The sequence below is a fragment of the Nicotiana attenuata genome, unplaced genomic scaffold (assembly GCF_001879085.1).
Source record: "Nicotiana attenuata strain UT unplaced genomic scaffold, NIATTr2, whole genome shotgun sequence".
Taxonomy (NCBI): Eukaryota; Viridiplantae; Streptophyta; class Magnoliopsida; order Solanales; family Solanaceae; genus Nicotiana; species Nicotiana attenuata.
In genome coordinates, this window is record NW_017670340.1 from 580,269 (window position 1) to 596,127 (window position 15,859).

Below are 15,859 nucleotides of genomic sequence, written 5' to 3' on the forward strand. Positions count from 1 at the left end.
TCGATTTATTTAGTTAAGTACCTTACTTCCCCCTCCGTTTCTTATGCTATTTTTCTTTCTTACTAAAAAAAAAAAAAAAAAAAAAACGTATTTTTTTATTTGGAAATAATATACCTTTAAACTTTACATTTCATTTTCTATGACAAGATTCTATGAACACACAATTCAAAATGTAATTGCAATTTAAGACCACTTATTGCAAACGCCTTTCTCTCTTACTTAAACTTCGTATTTATTCAAACAGATTCACATAAAAAAATGTAGGACGTATATAAAAAAGGAAAAAAAATATTATGTAGCAATGAATGGTGGAATGGCTTACATCCACTGTAGGGATTTTAAATTGCCAAGAGATGATGGAATATGGCCACTCAGCTGATTATTTTCCAGCCCCAAGCTCACTAGCTTTGTCAAGTTGCCTAATTGGCTTGGAATTTCTCCGCTAATTGAGTTATTGTGAACTTGCCTGTCCATGTATTAAACAAGAAAAGATTTACATCTGAAATTGCATTCTTGGTTTCATCAAAAAGCATAAAGACAAAATATTGATCTTACAAGTATTGAAGATTGCTTAGCATTCCTAATTGAGGTACCAGAATCCCAGAGAGGTTAGCAGCACCTAGGTCCCTTCATTGGATATCATCATTGTCAATCTCAACATGCTTAAGAAAATTATAACATCAATATGAGTAACTTTTCTGAATTTGTATATATGGTTTGAATCAAATTCAACGGAACTCGTTGCTCTTAAGTCAGTCTGTCTCTGTATTCATCTAATAAAGAGATTTTAGAAGGTCAAATGGTGACTTACACTCTTACAACGCTATTCTGGCCGTTGCAGGTGACATGAAACCATGTGCAAGGATTGACTAATGTCGGATCCCAGCTCTGAAGCACATTATTTGGATCGATCAGGTAAGTTTTCCATGCGTAAAGAGTGTCCCCTGCTCATTCATTTCAATTCAATATTATATATTAATTTAATCAAAAATCAAAAGGATTATTTTCCAATAAATATGTACGAAGGTAAAGAAAATTAAATGAAAGATGGTTTCTTTAATTAGACACTTAACCTTCAGAGTTGCATTCTGCAGATATAAAGGCAATTGCACCAATCAGGAAAACAAGAGCGACGGACCTCATCTGCCCTAAATTTTATCGTGGTTGCTGCCCTAATTCTTCATATTTAAGCGTGCTGCACTAGCTGTACATATTTATACATACTGGAACTGTATGTACAGTTTCATCACATAGAGGTTTTAATTATCTAAATAGCTACATAAAGACTGATTCAAGCAATGCGCATTAGCTATTTCTTTCTTTTATTAATAAATATTTGGTGGTTTGACCAGAAATTGTAAACAATACTCCAATATGTTGTTTACGATTACAAAATAATGTTTCGTAAGAACTGTCTTTTTTCTTTGGTTCAGAAATGGACGTTTACTAAGTCAATTATATTAGTGTTTGTAACAACTTAATTACTGCTATTAATTAATCCAATTATATCAACTTAAAGGTGAAGGTAGGAATTTTCATCCCGTGTAGCAACCGGCATTGGAATTTCTACATAGTGCCTTTTTTCAAATATATATACTTCTTGATAACGAGAAGAAGAAAGCCATACGTTAATGTTATAGATGAACTGCCTCTAGAAGATTTCTCAACTTGCTTAATATTTAATAAATCTTAATTTGAAATTATGCTGCACATGCCGGTGTTTTACTATACTATAATTGATCAAAAACCGTGGGAATGAATTTAAAGGACTAACATCGTTGTTTTACCAATTCTTTAGATCTTTTTATTCAACATTTTATCAATCTCATTTCACAATCAAAGAATTATCTTCAATACATTCAGTGATCCAAAATATAGTCCTACCGTACTCTTTTCCAATTCAACAAAGTTACTTTTCTCTGATATGAAGCCATTATGTTGAGATTTTGAAAAATTAGAGATAATACATGTGGTTAGCGGTAATTGATGTTCTGTTTGTAATCACTAACTGGACCACGTCCACAGCATTTCTGCAAGCTACTGATTCTTCTGTGTAAAGTATAATGTAAAGAAATATGGATATCGGGTATAATTCACTCACAAAAATTAGTTCATAAAATGTAGATGGTCTAATTTTATAGATGGAGACAAGACAACAACACATTACTTAATCAGTATGGGGCTAACAGATAACATGCTCATTTTTCAACCTAAAAATAGTTTTGTGGTCAAAGCAATTTAGACAAATATTTCGAATTACTAACAACCGATTTAATTCACTTTTTCAAATTTGAACGATAAGAAAAAGGAATAAATTGAAAGATAAAATGTATTAATAGAAATCTTATTGATGAAAGTAGATTTTCTTTTGTATGAATGCAATAATACTTTTCTCACAATGGAGAGCTCAAACTGAGCAATATATTTGAGAGAGACTATTTTGAGTATACAAGATATGAAAGGGTAGTTTAAATGGTATTTTCATTGGTAATTGTTTGCCTTGTTTAACTTATGTCCGTTACTGTTATTTATTGCACTAATTGTTCGTTACGTGATTGATTTGCAATAGTTGAAGTATTGATGGCAAATCCCGTGCAATCTAGGATTAACTGATTCTTTCCTTATTCGCAGCTATTAATGACCTCTATTTATCAGACATGTGGCCATGCTCTTGCGTTTAACTCCCAGGCTAATAGACATGGTAAATTTGTGTACGACCCCGAGGGTGTTACACATATCTTCTATACACGTCATTCTTTTTTGTCGTAATTGTTTACCCTTAAAATGGATAAAAATTGAATTTATATGCGCTTTTAAAGATATGTGGATTTATTCAATACAAATAATCAAGAATGTTAGATAAATGAGTTAAAGACACAATGAATAATCAAACCAGTCGTAACGTTATGGACTAACTTGAACTTGGACTGAGCAATAATTTCTGCCCTGGATTGGGTCCTAGGCTCGAAGCCAGACAAGAACAAAGAATAAAAATAAAGTCAAGACTTTGCAGTAGCTAGAAAGCAGATAAATAAGTTTGTATTGCCTTGATATGCGTGTTACAATGTGTCCGTTGAATAAAAAGCTTCCCCTTTGTATAGTAGGAGAGTTCATCCCTAGTACAATTCTTAAAAAGGTAAAAATCCTCCTTTCTCGTCAATTATCGATATATTACCGACAACGGGCGAGATCCGCGTCGTATATGCGCTAACCCCGAATTCACCCATATATAGATAGTCTCCCCGTTTCTCAGAGAGTAGGTTCGCCGAAATGATGGGAAATGATAGATGAACTCCAGTTCCTTCCTTCGTACGTTACAATTGAGATCACGAATAATCCAAAACGTCCCAGTAGTCGCGCCGTTCTGACTTCGGACACGTGTAGATCATCGGCTGGTCATCGCGAATTGATTACATTTCCTCCTATAAAAGCTTCAACCTTTTGTACTTCTTCTACTTTCTAATCCTAGCTTTTACCTTAGAATTCTCTAGTGACTTTCAACTCTTTCAAACCTTCTTATCTTCATCTTTGGCCAGATCGAGACCGAGGCTGGCAGAGGCATTTTGTTCCGGTGAAAACCGAAGACTTGGTACTTCTCGAGTTCCTGCCATTCCCCTAGAAATGGAACGTATCTCGTAAGTATAGTCTTTCCCTAAGTTTCAATTTCCCTTCATTTCTTCTCTCACCAGCAATATTTGTGGTCGTGCAGCTGTTGCTTGGGTTCCCAATGCACTCCCTCGGATCAAGGAGTGGACCGAAGGGATCTGCCAGCAGATGTCATACTACGAGCGCACGTGGCACAAATTTTTGAAGCACAGATGGGAGGCCCGTTCTCATGGTAATGCTTTCTCCTGGATAGTTATTACTATGCCCCAAGCTTACATGATTTTGATCTTCTCTTTTCCCTTGTTGGTTTGCCTAAGACCACCAAGCTTAGGCCGCTGGATGGTGACAAGGACCCGTCCTTACCCAACAAACCCTCTATCTTGGGACAACCCCGGGTTTCTGCGGAGGAGAATAAGAGGAAAAGAAAATCCTCGGGCTTAGAGGGGCCCAATATGAAGATAAAAAAGAGGGCAGCCAACCGGGCTTGCAAGCCCAAGAAGAGTACTGAGTCTCGGGTACCAGACTCTAAATTGCTTTACCGGCTCAGGGATAACCCTGAAGAAGATGACATTTCTGTTGCTCATGGATCGACCCCTGCCGGGGAACAGGTGGCGACCGAGGGAAGGGACCACGAGGTGATCCCCTTCCAACTCGAGAGGCAAAGATGGATATAGGGGTTGTAACCTCCCGAAAAGCCATTCCGATTCCGATCTCTCTTAGTTTTGTAATTTCTAGGAGTACTAATATTCTCCTCTTATTTTTTTATTTTATTTTTTAAGAAATGTTGTCTTAAATGAGGATTCCAAAAAGTAAATGAAAACTCTTTTCAAGTAAAAGCAAGAGAATTAAATTACGATTATATTATAATCAATTAAAAATTTAATCTCTTTTCTTATTTTAAAAGTACATAAAGTAACAAGAGATAAACACATTATATATGATTACGTAATTGGTAAAAATTGTTACCCTGTTTCTAACAATATATATAAGATTAAGTTGCTTCAATAATGTTAGGTTAATTAAGAGATGATGTTAGCAGGTAGAATCATAAAATCACTTGATATCTAATTAAATCTCAATACCAAATATACAAACTAATATCATTTAAATACTATAATTTAGTTTCAGCATTTTGACTAAATGTGAAAAAATAACATATGTAGGAGATAGAACGTCAAATAAAATGATTACATTTGTACACGTAACTTAATTTTTATCACGTCATTAGCTTTTATATAGGATCACAATTTTAATTATATTTACTTATAAATAAATAGATAAAATCAATAGTGAAAGATATTTTTTTACAAATTCATTAGTTTTTATAACTTTCAAAAAGATATAATTTACCTCTGCCCAGGTAAATTTCCAAGAATATAGCTTCATCTAGACATGCAACAATAAAATTTTAGATAATAAAATGATCTCAAGTAAATTTCCAAGAAACAATCCCTAGCTAAAATTACAACAACAAAATTCTCAAGTAATTCCCTATGTAATAAAACTTTCAAGTAAATCCCCAACAAACAACCTTCAGCCAAATTGCAGCAATAAAATTCCCTAGGTAATAAAATCTCTAGGTAAATTCCCAAGAAATTATCCCCAGCTAATATTGCAGCAACCAAATCCCAGGTAATTCCCTAGGTAATAACATCCCCAGGTAAATTCTCAAGAAATAATCCCCAACTAATATCGCAATAAAAAATCCCCAGGTAATTCCCAAAGAAACAATATCCCCAAGTAAATCCCAAGAAATAATCCCTAGCTAAATCCGCAAGTATTGTTACTTGGGAAATTTTCTACGAATTCAAAAATGAAATAAAATTTTCAAACTTTTTATTGCTTACCTGCGGAATTACCTACGAAAATAATACTTGAAAATTATTTTCCTAAATAAATCCCCAGGTAATATATTGGCGCTAAATGGCGCCAAATTTACTTGCAGATTTACCTGGAAAAATCGTGTTTGCAGGTAAATATTCCAAAACTTAGGAACTCTGAGATTTTTGCATGAAAATCCCTAGCAATTATCTGCGGATAAAAATCCCCATGTAATCCGAGTTTTTCTTGTAGATACCTCGCCTTGATGAATGCATGGTCGACCTTGGACTGGGGTCTCCTTTTTTGTTTAACCGGGTGGAAATTCAGGTCCAAACTCAACTTATGAGTGGTTACCTCCGGCAGGATCCCTGTCATGTCAAGATGGGACCAAGCGAAATAAGCTACGTTAGCTTTAAGAAAATTAATGAGTTTTTTCTTCAGCTCGGGGGTTAACCCTGTGCCTAGGTATACCTTTCGATCCGGCGGGTGTTCGATCAATGTTTCTTGCTCTAAATCTTCGACTATCGATTTGGTGGCGTCGGTATTATCAAGGGCTATGAATGATCTCGGAACTCCGTAATCGTCCTCCTCGTCGACTCCTCGTTCCTCCGGTTCGGCCAGGACCAGCGTCGGTGGTTGCTATTTAGCTTCGGCCTTTCTGGTTAGCTCCGTGTTCCTTAATGTTGAGACGATGGGCTCCGGGAATACTTCATCGAATGCGAACATCTCCTTAGCAGCCGGCTGTTCTCCGTATACCATACTGATTTCTCCTGGTGTAGGAAACTTTAACGCCTGGTGTAAGGCCAAAGGTACCACCCTCATGTTGTGAACCCATGGTCTTCCGAATAGAGCGTTATATTTCATGTACCCTTCGATCACATAGAACTTTGTTTCTTGGATGGTCCCGGCGGTATTCACTGGTAGGGTTATCTCCCTTTTAGTGGTTTTGCATGCCATGTTGAATCCGTTCAAACCCGGACTGCTGGCACTATTTGGTCATGTAGCCCCAACTACTCCACAACCCTCGATCTGATGATGTTGGCCGAGCTACCTGGATCAATCAACACACGTTTAACTCGAGATTTATTGATAAGTACAGATATTACCAGTGCATCATTACGAGGTTGTATGATGCCCTCGACATCCTCGTCGCCGAACGAAATGGTCCTTTTCGGGATATAATCTCGGGTGCATTTTTCCTTCGTGATAGATACTTTAGTGGGTTTTATCATTGGCCCTTGAGGGACGTCGACCCTTCCAATGATCATGTTGATGGCGTGCTAAGGTTCTTCTTGTTCGGTCTGTTTGTTGGCGTCCCTGTTTCTGAAGTGGTTTTTGGCTCGATCGCTTAGAAATTCTCGTTGGTGCCCGTTATTAAACAATCGGGCAACTTCTTCTCTTAATTGTCGGCAATCCTCGGTCTTGTGGCCATGAGTGTCATGATACTTACACATCAAGTAAGGATCTCGCTGAATAAGGTCGGACTGCAATGGTCGAGGCCACTTGGTCTCCTAGATTCGCCGATGGCCGATATGATACTGGCAGCATCGACGTTGAAGTTATATTCTGACAATCTCGGTGCCTCCCTAGCCCCGAGCGGCCTGTTGAAACTATTTTTGCTCATCAAACCTCGGCTATTGGGCCCTCGATCGCTTCTCTTTTCGTTCCTCGTGGGGTGATGCTCAGACTCGTTTCCTCTTCGATCTTCATTTGTATGGTTGATACCGATCTCGGATCGATCTAGGTTCATGATCGACGATCCTCTTAGACCTGTCGTCGGTTCTAATGGGATAGACGGAACCAGAAAGGGCTCCGATTTGGTCGTCCTCGACTCTGATTTTTGACTGGTATCTATTGTGGATGTCGGCCCAGGCTACCGCAGGATACTCTACCAAATTTTGTTTCAGTTGATGCGAAGCCAAGGAGCTTCGGGGGTTAAGTCTAAAGTGAATGCCTGAACAGCCCAATCATCCGCAACCGGTGGCAAGTCCATCCGGTCTATTTGAAACCTTGACACAAACTCCCCAAGCATCTCGTTTTCTCTTCGCTTAACCTTGAAAAGGTTCGATTTTCTGGTCTCGACCTTGACGGCCTTGGAATGTGCCTTCATAAAAGCATCTGCAAGCATAGCAAACTAATCAATAGAATTTGGGGGTAAGTTGTGATACCATATCATTACTTCCTTTGACAGGGTTTCCCCGAACTTCTTTAGCAAAACTGACTCGATTTCGTCATCTTCCAAGTCGTTTCCCTTGATGGCGCATGTATAGGAGGTCACATGCTCGTTTGGATCTGTGGTTCCGTTGTACTTTGGAATATCGGGCATACGAAACCTCTTTAGGATCGGCTTTGGTGCAGCTCTCGGAGGGAAAGGCTTTTGGATAAACTACTTAGAATCCGGTCCTTTTAATATCGGGGGTGCTCCCGGATTTGATTGACCCTGGAGTTATGTGTTTCCACCTTTTTTGTCGTTAGCCTCAATTTTCTTCTCGCTTGATTCCACCCGCCTCGTTAGTGCTTCAACCATTTTCATTATCTTGGGGTTGGCCCCGGGCTCAGCTTCACCTGACCTCTCGGTGGTTTGCTCGTTTCTTCGGGTGTTCTCCCGAGATCATTCGTGCTCGACCCTACCAAGGGGTGGCCTTGACTCTGTAGCTGTGCTATTGCTGCCTATTGAGCCTGCAACATTTCGAAGATTAGCAGCATGCTTATCCCATCACCTTCGCCTTCAGGAGTTTCTCGAACTGTTGGTCGAGGGCCTCCACGAACGATGTTTTCGGGATCAGTCAGCAGGTGGGCATCGATAGCAATCTGTGAATTGGCGTCGATTGGATCGGCAACTGGGACTCCGTTGGGATCAACAGGGGGCACCTCATTGCTAGGCACCAGGTTGTTGTTTTCGCCATGATGGCCAGACTTAGCCTCAAGGTTCAATGAGCAGACTGAGAATTTGATATTTTTAAGCTGACCTGAAATTGAAACCTTAAAGAACAAGTGTAAAATAAAGTGGGTTATGAAAATTTGTATCATACCACCACTATTATTCTCAGCCCAACGGTGGGCGCCAAACTGTTTACCCATAAAATGGATAACAATTAAATTTATATGCGGTTTTAAAGATATGTGGATTGATTCAACACAAATAATCAAGAATGTTAGATAAATGAGTTGAAGACACAATAAATAATCAAACCACTCGTAACGTTATGGCCTAGCTTGAACTTAGACTGAGCAGTAATTTCTGCCCTCGATTGCGTCCTAGGCTCGAAGCCAGACAAGAACAAAGAATAAAAATAAAGTCAAGAGTTTGCAGTAGCCAGAAAGTAGAGAAATAAGTTTGTATTGCCTTGATATGCGTGTTACGATATGTCCATTGAATAAAAAGCTTCCCCTTTATATAGTAAGAGAGTTTCATCCCTAGTACAATTTTAAAAAAGGTAAAAATCCTTATTTCTCGTCAATTATCGATACACTACCGACATCGGGCGAGATCCGCGCCGTGATATCCGGTTGGGTGCGGATATCATGGCCCTCTGTTAGTCGTGTGCAACCGTTTGTAGTGCTTTTCGTGGTCTTGGAGCTCGTTCGGGGAGCGTTATCTTGTCGGGCCCGGTGGCGAGTACCATGTTCCAGCCTTGATCCAAAGAGTTCCCAACTTCGGTCTCGATCTCATACATTCATACTCTTTCATAGTTTGACCTACTGGGAAGTCGGTGTGTGCGCTAGCTAACCCCGACTTCACCCGTATACAGTAATAACTCCATCGACGCCTCTATCGATGCCTGTCATCACAGAATAGGTCCACGTGGCAAGTCTGTTTTCCACTGATACATTCATATATTTAAACTTGATCTTTATACATATAGTTTATTTAGGGGGAAAAACAAAAAAAAAGTATTTACACATCAAGTATTGGATTCCAAATTTGACGACTCACATACAAAAGGGTGTAACAAAGCAGCATATATATGAGAAACAGTACAGTTGCATCAATTACCAAAAATTGGTGGTAGCATTTGGAACCAAAGAAACTACTCAATAAAACTCACACAACATTACGATTTCTGTACAAAACGTTACTTCGCATTGGCCAGCCTACTTCTTGGTAATCCTTTGAATCCTCCATTGGTACAGGCTTCATAACACAGCACCCATTTCTTGAACATGAACTCATCACATTGTTCACCCTTTCTCTTCTCTTCTCCATCTCGTATCTTTCAGCTCTTCTCCTCAAGTTTTGTTTTTTAACCATTGCACTAAATCTTTCGTTACTATACTTATAGCAGTTTACTGGAATTGGCAGCGCCTCTAATCCCATTAGCTTAGCCACTACACCTGGTTTACACCAAATCACCTTTTCTCCTGCTATCGTTGGTGGCAGGCTATTTTGAACTGATTTTCTTGGAGCAGTAAATGTGTTTTGTATAGGAGATGTGTCGCGAAAGGAAGAACGATACATGGCATCTTTGCCATCCAGAGAAAAACGGGGATATTGGTTTAATGCATTTCTTGCTGTTCGTAAAATATCAGAACTGTTTACACACGACATTCTATGATTGACTTGCCCATAATCCTTCAACTTTGCCCTACTAATTGCCATCTTCTCTTCCAAGTCTAACTTCAGCAACATTTCCTCCAAGGTCGTCTGGCTTTTTCCGCTTTCTTTTTGCCTATGATTAACAGGACTAGTTGTTTGCATTGTGTAGGGAGAGGAGACGAGATGTTCAATTGACGATGTTGTATTTGTTTGCTGGTTGAGAGTGGAAGTAGAGTAATCATCATTGCAGAAGTTCTTAAAGCCTTTCTTCATCTTAGCTGCCATGCCATTCTTCAAGAAAAAGAAAGACAAGTCCTTCATAGTATATAGGATCTTGTTTAATGATCAAACAAAGAACCCAAAACAAAACGGGGAAAATTGGAGTTTTTTCAGTTTCAAGATTAATTCAAGTAGTGGAGATCACATTGAACATAAAGGAAAGGAAAGGCGTGAATGAAGTAAATTTTGAACGGTGTGATGTTCTTTACTTGAGCCTTTAAAGCATTCACATGATAAGAGAGGTTCACAAGTTTTTCCCCGCCAAACCCTTTAGATATCACCAAAAAGTTGCTTATTAATGACTAGTACACAACTGGCGTATTGGCTAATTGTCTTAATTAACATTCACCTTCATTTGTTAATTGATTGGTTTTATGAATAAATTCCAGATTTTGATATCAGTAAGCACTGCCCAGCTGCAAATATGATTATCTTTTGATTCTTGAATTTAATGATAACGCATAGCTGCAGTAGTTCTTTCTAAAATATATTCCATCATCATTTGATGAGAGACACAAAAAAGCAACTTGAGGCTAACTTAAATCCAAAAGCTAGCTCGTGAGGACTCAAGACCGGAGACCCATTTGTTTACTCCCGCCCGATGTGGGACTCAACGGCAATCGACTCTAGTCTAGAGTATGACAACTTTAACAACCAGCACCAGAAAAGGAGTCATGTTTAGTGAACTGATATTCCTCCATTATTAATCAATTGCCATAATTCTATAATTCTAAAGTCTGGTTGGCACAGTACTACAGAAGCATTCTACAAATGATCATCTTCTAGTTACTGATGTATAAGATAAGACAAACGACAAACTGCATTTTAGGTCATCCATCCTCTCGAGCAAACAAGAAATGCATACATATACACAAACACAACGAAAACAAAGAGTTATATGAGAAAGTCCAGGATTGTGCTTTCATGCAGGTAAGGCAAAACTTGGCTGTTCCCAGTTTGGAGGGTCCACCACTGCACAAATATCGGATTTCTCATAATCGGCAACCTACAAAACGGAGGAAACTTACTTAAGTAACCATCGAATTCAAAATTGATAAAAGTTCCATAAACTAGGCGAGGAATAGAGTTGGATTAGTAAAAGACGGTTACCTTCTGATTACAGCTTGGACAATAATGATACTTATGCCAGAGGCAATCCATTGATGGACAGAGAAAGCATACTCCAAGCATAAATGGCATCATGCAGCCAACAAAAGCTGCAGGACTAGGTTTTGATCTAAATGGAACACGAATTGGAGGAATCAGAAATTCATCAGAAATAGATTACCAACAAACAAGTAGCTGACATATATTCAAAATAAGGCCATAGTACAGAACATGCATACTTTGGATGGACCTCTACAGGAGAAGTTTGAAGCAAAGTTGTAATAAACATTATGCGACGAAGGCAAATTACGAACATAGTTTGGATCTAGAAGGCGCATATTCAAAAAACTGACTTAGGCGATATTGCCTCAAACATTCTCAAAAAAGAAAAGTAGGAAATTGCATCATACAATATTCACATGCTGCACAAGTGCTAACAAAATCAACATTAGATTTCTAAGTATCCTTTGTGTCCTTGAGCCAAAAAACCAAACAGGAAATGCTCCTTTCTTGGGTAACTGATATCACCTACTCTCCTCAATGAGAGGCACGATCAATTTTCTAGGCCTGTCAAAATATTCTAGATTATAACATGTTATAGTCCTCAAAGATGGACTGAAGTTCTAATTAGTCTCTAAAAGTTCCTTCTTGTGTACTTAATCCTGTCTTTAACACTTGAATCAGAATTTGGTCCTCCACTAGGTCAGCTACTTTGTATGGACTTGTGTGAGAATCTTACGTACACGACAGAGATAGTAATTAATAACAGTTAAAGGCGCTCTCCCCCTATCCCTTTCAGACTTTCAGTGTCATTTCCTTTTCAAGTTTTACCGATGCCAACTAGGAAGCTAATCGACAAAATATTTTAGAATAGCACTAGTTATTAATACCCTAATTGATTGAAGCAGTATTTGACCTTGACTTATGTTGTATGCAAGGTTGCATGTTATTGATTAGCAACCACTGCACTATGGGGAAGGAATTTAGAACTTTGGAATATACTTAGGCTGCCATGTTTTCTGTGCAAGGATCATTGCATATGTTACGTTTTCTAGTAAAGAGATAAGATAGCCAAGGCCTATAAAGGAGGAAGATAGAGAGGCACCACAGTGAGCTCCTTTGAGCTCAACAATATCCCTTATTGCTGCATGTGATATGCAACTGCGATGCGAATTTAGCTGAATCACCTATGATCTAGAACACAATATGCATACACATGCAGAACACATATACACCGGTACATATGGGTGTACAAGTATGTAGGTGTGCGTATTAATTATCTTCCCGTGTCTGCTCCTTATATGACCATCTATCTCTGCTCCTTGTACATTAAACTTGGCCAGTTACACAGTCCACGAAATAAATCATGCTAAAGCATGTGTTGGTTTGTCGTATAGGTCCTTTTGTTTTGGGCTTCTAACTATAGGAGCTGGTGGACTCTAGCCACGCAATTTTTCTATATGGGGCTAGCCAGTGAGATAGGATAATTGAAGTCAGTTCTCTTTTCCCCCGACGGGCACTTCTCTTCTCTACTCTTAGAAGTGCTATTGTGGTAGACAACTAGCAGAGGAAAACATCATAATGTCTCTGTCTAGGGTGCAAATATCACAAGTCTAGGCAAGTATCGCAACAGCTCGTTTCTTTAGCATCTTTAAGACCACAAAAACCCTTTTATTTCGGGTAAGGGTAACGGCCATTAGCCAGTGAACAGATCTGGAGAAGAATGTTTGCAGGATGAAGCTTGATTAAGTACCTATCAAAAGGATCACTGATACACTTAACTCAAAAATAAACTAGAATGTATACCAAGTTCAGAAATGGGTTCTGATGCTCAAACTTCGAAAGCATGAAAACTATTAACTCAAATATTGGTATATCCCATTTCAAAGGGCTTGATAAATCCATATCACCAACAATATCTACATAAACATGGTCTAACTCGCAATAGTAAAACTAATGATTATCTGCAATACATAGTTACAAGGGAATGAAGATAGGCCATTTAGGTATACTAAAGCTTCACTCCTGTTACTTCTATTGATATCAATGAAAGTGGGTTAGGGACTGTGTTTGCCAAAATAAGATATAGAGCACAGTCATCAGCTTTTTAGTCAAGATCCAAAGATAAAGGGAAGGGAAGAAAGAATTTCACTCTGTTACAAACTACAATCCAGATTAAGATATCGAATGAAAAAGTGATTGTTAGCTTTACACCAAGATTTATCTACGGATAGAAAAAGTAACACTGTTTTTGCATGCCCCATGCCCCAATATGCATAAAACTACTGCACCCTGCCTTAGTTGAAGCTACCGGATATGTAGAGGTATGCTCTTACAAACTCTGTTCCAACTTCCTGATTTTTCCTCGTCCATCTAAACTGATGATGCAGTTAGCGGACAAGAGAGACAGAGACATGTTTATTTATTTATTCTTCTACAGGAAAAATGCCAAACTAGTCCATAAATACGCTGTACACTACTTTGGTGTTTCATTAATACAGGAACCTGATTCTCATCGGAAGTGCTAGAAATATATTAGGATATTAGACTTCCACAAAAGTCCACTCCAATATTTAGAGGATTTGTTGAATAAACGATACGTAATAACTATCACTACTACTACTTTCGTGAATCCCACCGGATGTTTTTAAAAGCCATGTGATTCTTTCATTAGCCTAAGTCTTGGTGGGAGTTATCCATACATATACTGGTGGTGAAAATACCAATGCTAGGTTTTATAGTTCAGGTCCATGCAAGCTGTTCCGAACACCACCTTTATCCACCAAAAAGAAAGAAAGAAACTACCACTAATATTACTAAGAGCCCGTTTGGATTGACTTATTTTAAGTGACTTTTAAGCCAAAATAGTTTTTAAGCCATAAGTTAGGAATTCTAGCTTTTGACTTTTGACTTGTTTTTGGCATTTTAGCTTAAAAACAAGTGCTCAAAAGCACTTTTTTACTTTATCCAAACATTATAAAATGGCTTAAAAACAATTTTGGCTTAAAAGCACTTAAAATAACCTGATCCAAACAGGCTCTAAAACTAGTTCGACTCAACTGCATTTCGTGTTTTACTAGTTTAGGCAGCTACAAAAATCAAGTAATATCCATTTCACTCCATTTGGGATATCAATAAGTTCCTTAATAAAGGTGAGCTAAATTAATATCCAGTGAGAACTCATCACCAAAAGATTACACAATAAATCTGTCAACACAATTGCATACAAACAGAAGACAAACAAAAAAACAAATAAATAGCACGTTTACTCCCTCAGTTACTGCCAAATTGTGATGTTAGTCCTTGTGATATAAGTTAAGCAAATCTATCCTTCCATAAACTGAAAGGTGCAAAATTCAGTCCAATGTGAAAGTACAGGTTCTAATTATTCAAAGGTTAATTGTTTGGTGAAGTATCACGACGATTAAATTTAAAATTTTACCAACAGATGAGGACCAAAGTTGCAATTATCTAACAAAAAGTAAAAAAGAAGGAAGAGAAGAATTACTTGACGAGGGTGAGACCAGTATTACCACAGTGAAGGCAATTAAAAGGAGCAGGCGTATCTCTGTATATAGTTTGCTGAATTGGAATACCTTTGGGATCTCCATATATGACGTTTGATGGAATCATACCTGCTTGATAAGGGTTTTCAGCCACGTAATATTGTTGGTGGTGGATTTGCTGAGGCATCGGAGCCTGGTTATAAGCCGGGTTGTAGGGGATTCCTACCGCTGGTTCCTCGTACTTCGACATCTCCGATGATCGATGATCTGATTATTATGCGAAGGACGATTTAGAATTTAGACTCTGTTTGGTAATTTGGTTTATCTCGGGTACTACGCGTTTGTAGAATTGTATTCTTATAGGGCCGACTTTGGCTTTCTAGAAAAAAGTTGACTTTGAATTGTAGGGCATTTATCGTTGACCATATCTACGTGGTTTTTAATATTGGTTGATTCGGGGTCTCTGACTTTTTGACATTACTATTTTCCAATGAAGGAACCTAGGCGGGAAAAACTTATTCACGCTCTGATAGTTTACATCAAGCTAATTAATGTAATACATATTCCATGTATATATACTTTGGGGAATTTTTAATTTATTTGTTAATTTTTAAGATTAATTATCTAGTTAATCGTACTTTCTCCCTTTCAATTAGTACTTTTTTTACCCTTTCACTTAGTACTTTTTTTTTTAAATTTCGGTCCTCTTTGATTCCTTTTTGATCCCTCTTTCTTGGAGCAACTGGTCATTTGGTGACTCGAACTCACGACCCTAAGATTGTAGGTAGGGGTGCTGACTATCTGGCCCTTTCAATTAGTACTTCGTTTGGGTGTTTTTCTGTTTTTTTTTTCTTTTTTTACTTTCCATTATTGTCTTGTCCCAAACTCCCAAATTAAGATAATTTGTATGATTATTTCAAAATTTCAAAGCATTTTAAACAAGTCATTTAAAAAAAATGAATAGAAAATATTTTGGAAAAATACATACCAATAGCTAAGTAAT

The 15,859-nt window shown here is 38.0% G+C and overlaps 2 protein-coding genes across 2 annotated transcripts in view; both read right to left on the reverse strand.

The window, feature by feature from the left end:
* The window catches only part of LOC109238097 (somatic embryogenesis receptor kinase 1-like), a 1,975-nt gene extending 747 nt beyond the window's left edge, over positions 1-1,228 (reverse strand). Inside the window, exons 1-4 of the mRNA XM_019404531.1 lie at positions 1,074-1,228; positions 812-944; positions 556-627; positions 323-466 (exon numbers count right to left, since the gene is read on the reverse strand). Of these exons, the coding sequence (XP_019260076.1) occupies positions 323-466; positions 556-627; positions 812-944; positions 1,074-1,143 (419 nt within the window). The 5' untranslated portion in view covers positions 1,144-1,228. The remainder of the gene's footprint in view (positions 1-322; positions 467-555; positions 628-811; positions 945-1,073) is intronic.
* A 9,692-nt stretch (positions 1,229-10,920) lies between these two features.
* Positions 10,921-15,199, reverse strand: LOC109238104. The gene is made up of 3 exons (XM_019404536.1): positions 14,859-15,199; positions 11,354-11,480; positions 10,921-11,249 (listed from the first exon to the last, which is right to left on the reverse strand). The coding sequence occupies exons 1-3, from the start codon at positions 15,104-15,106 to the stop codon at positions 11,166-11,168; spliced, it is 459 nt and encodes a 152-aa protein (XP_019260081.1). The 5' UTR covers positions 15,107-15,199; the 3' UTR covers positions 10,921-11,165.
* Positions 15,200-15,859: the final 660 nt, after the last annotated feature.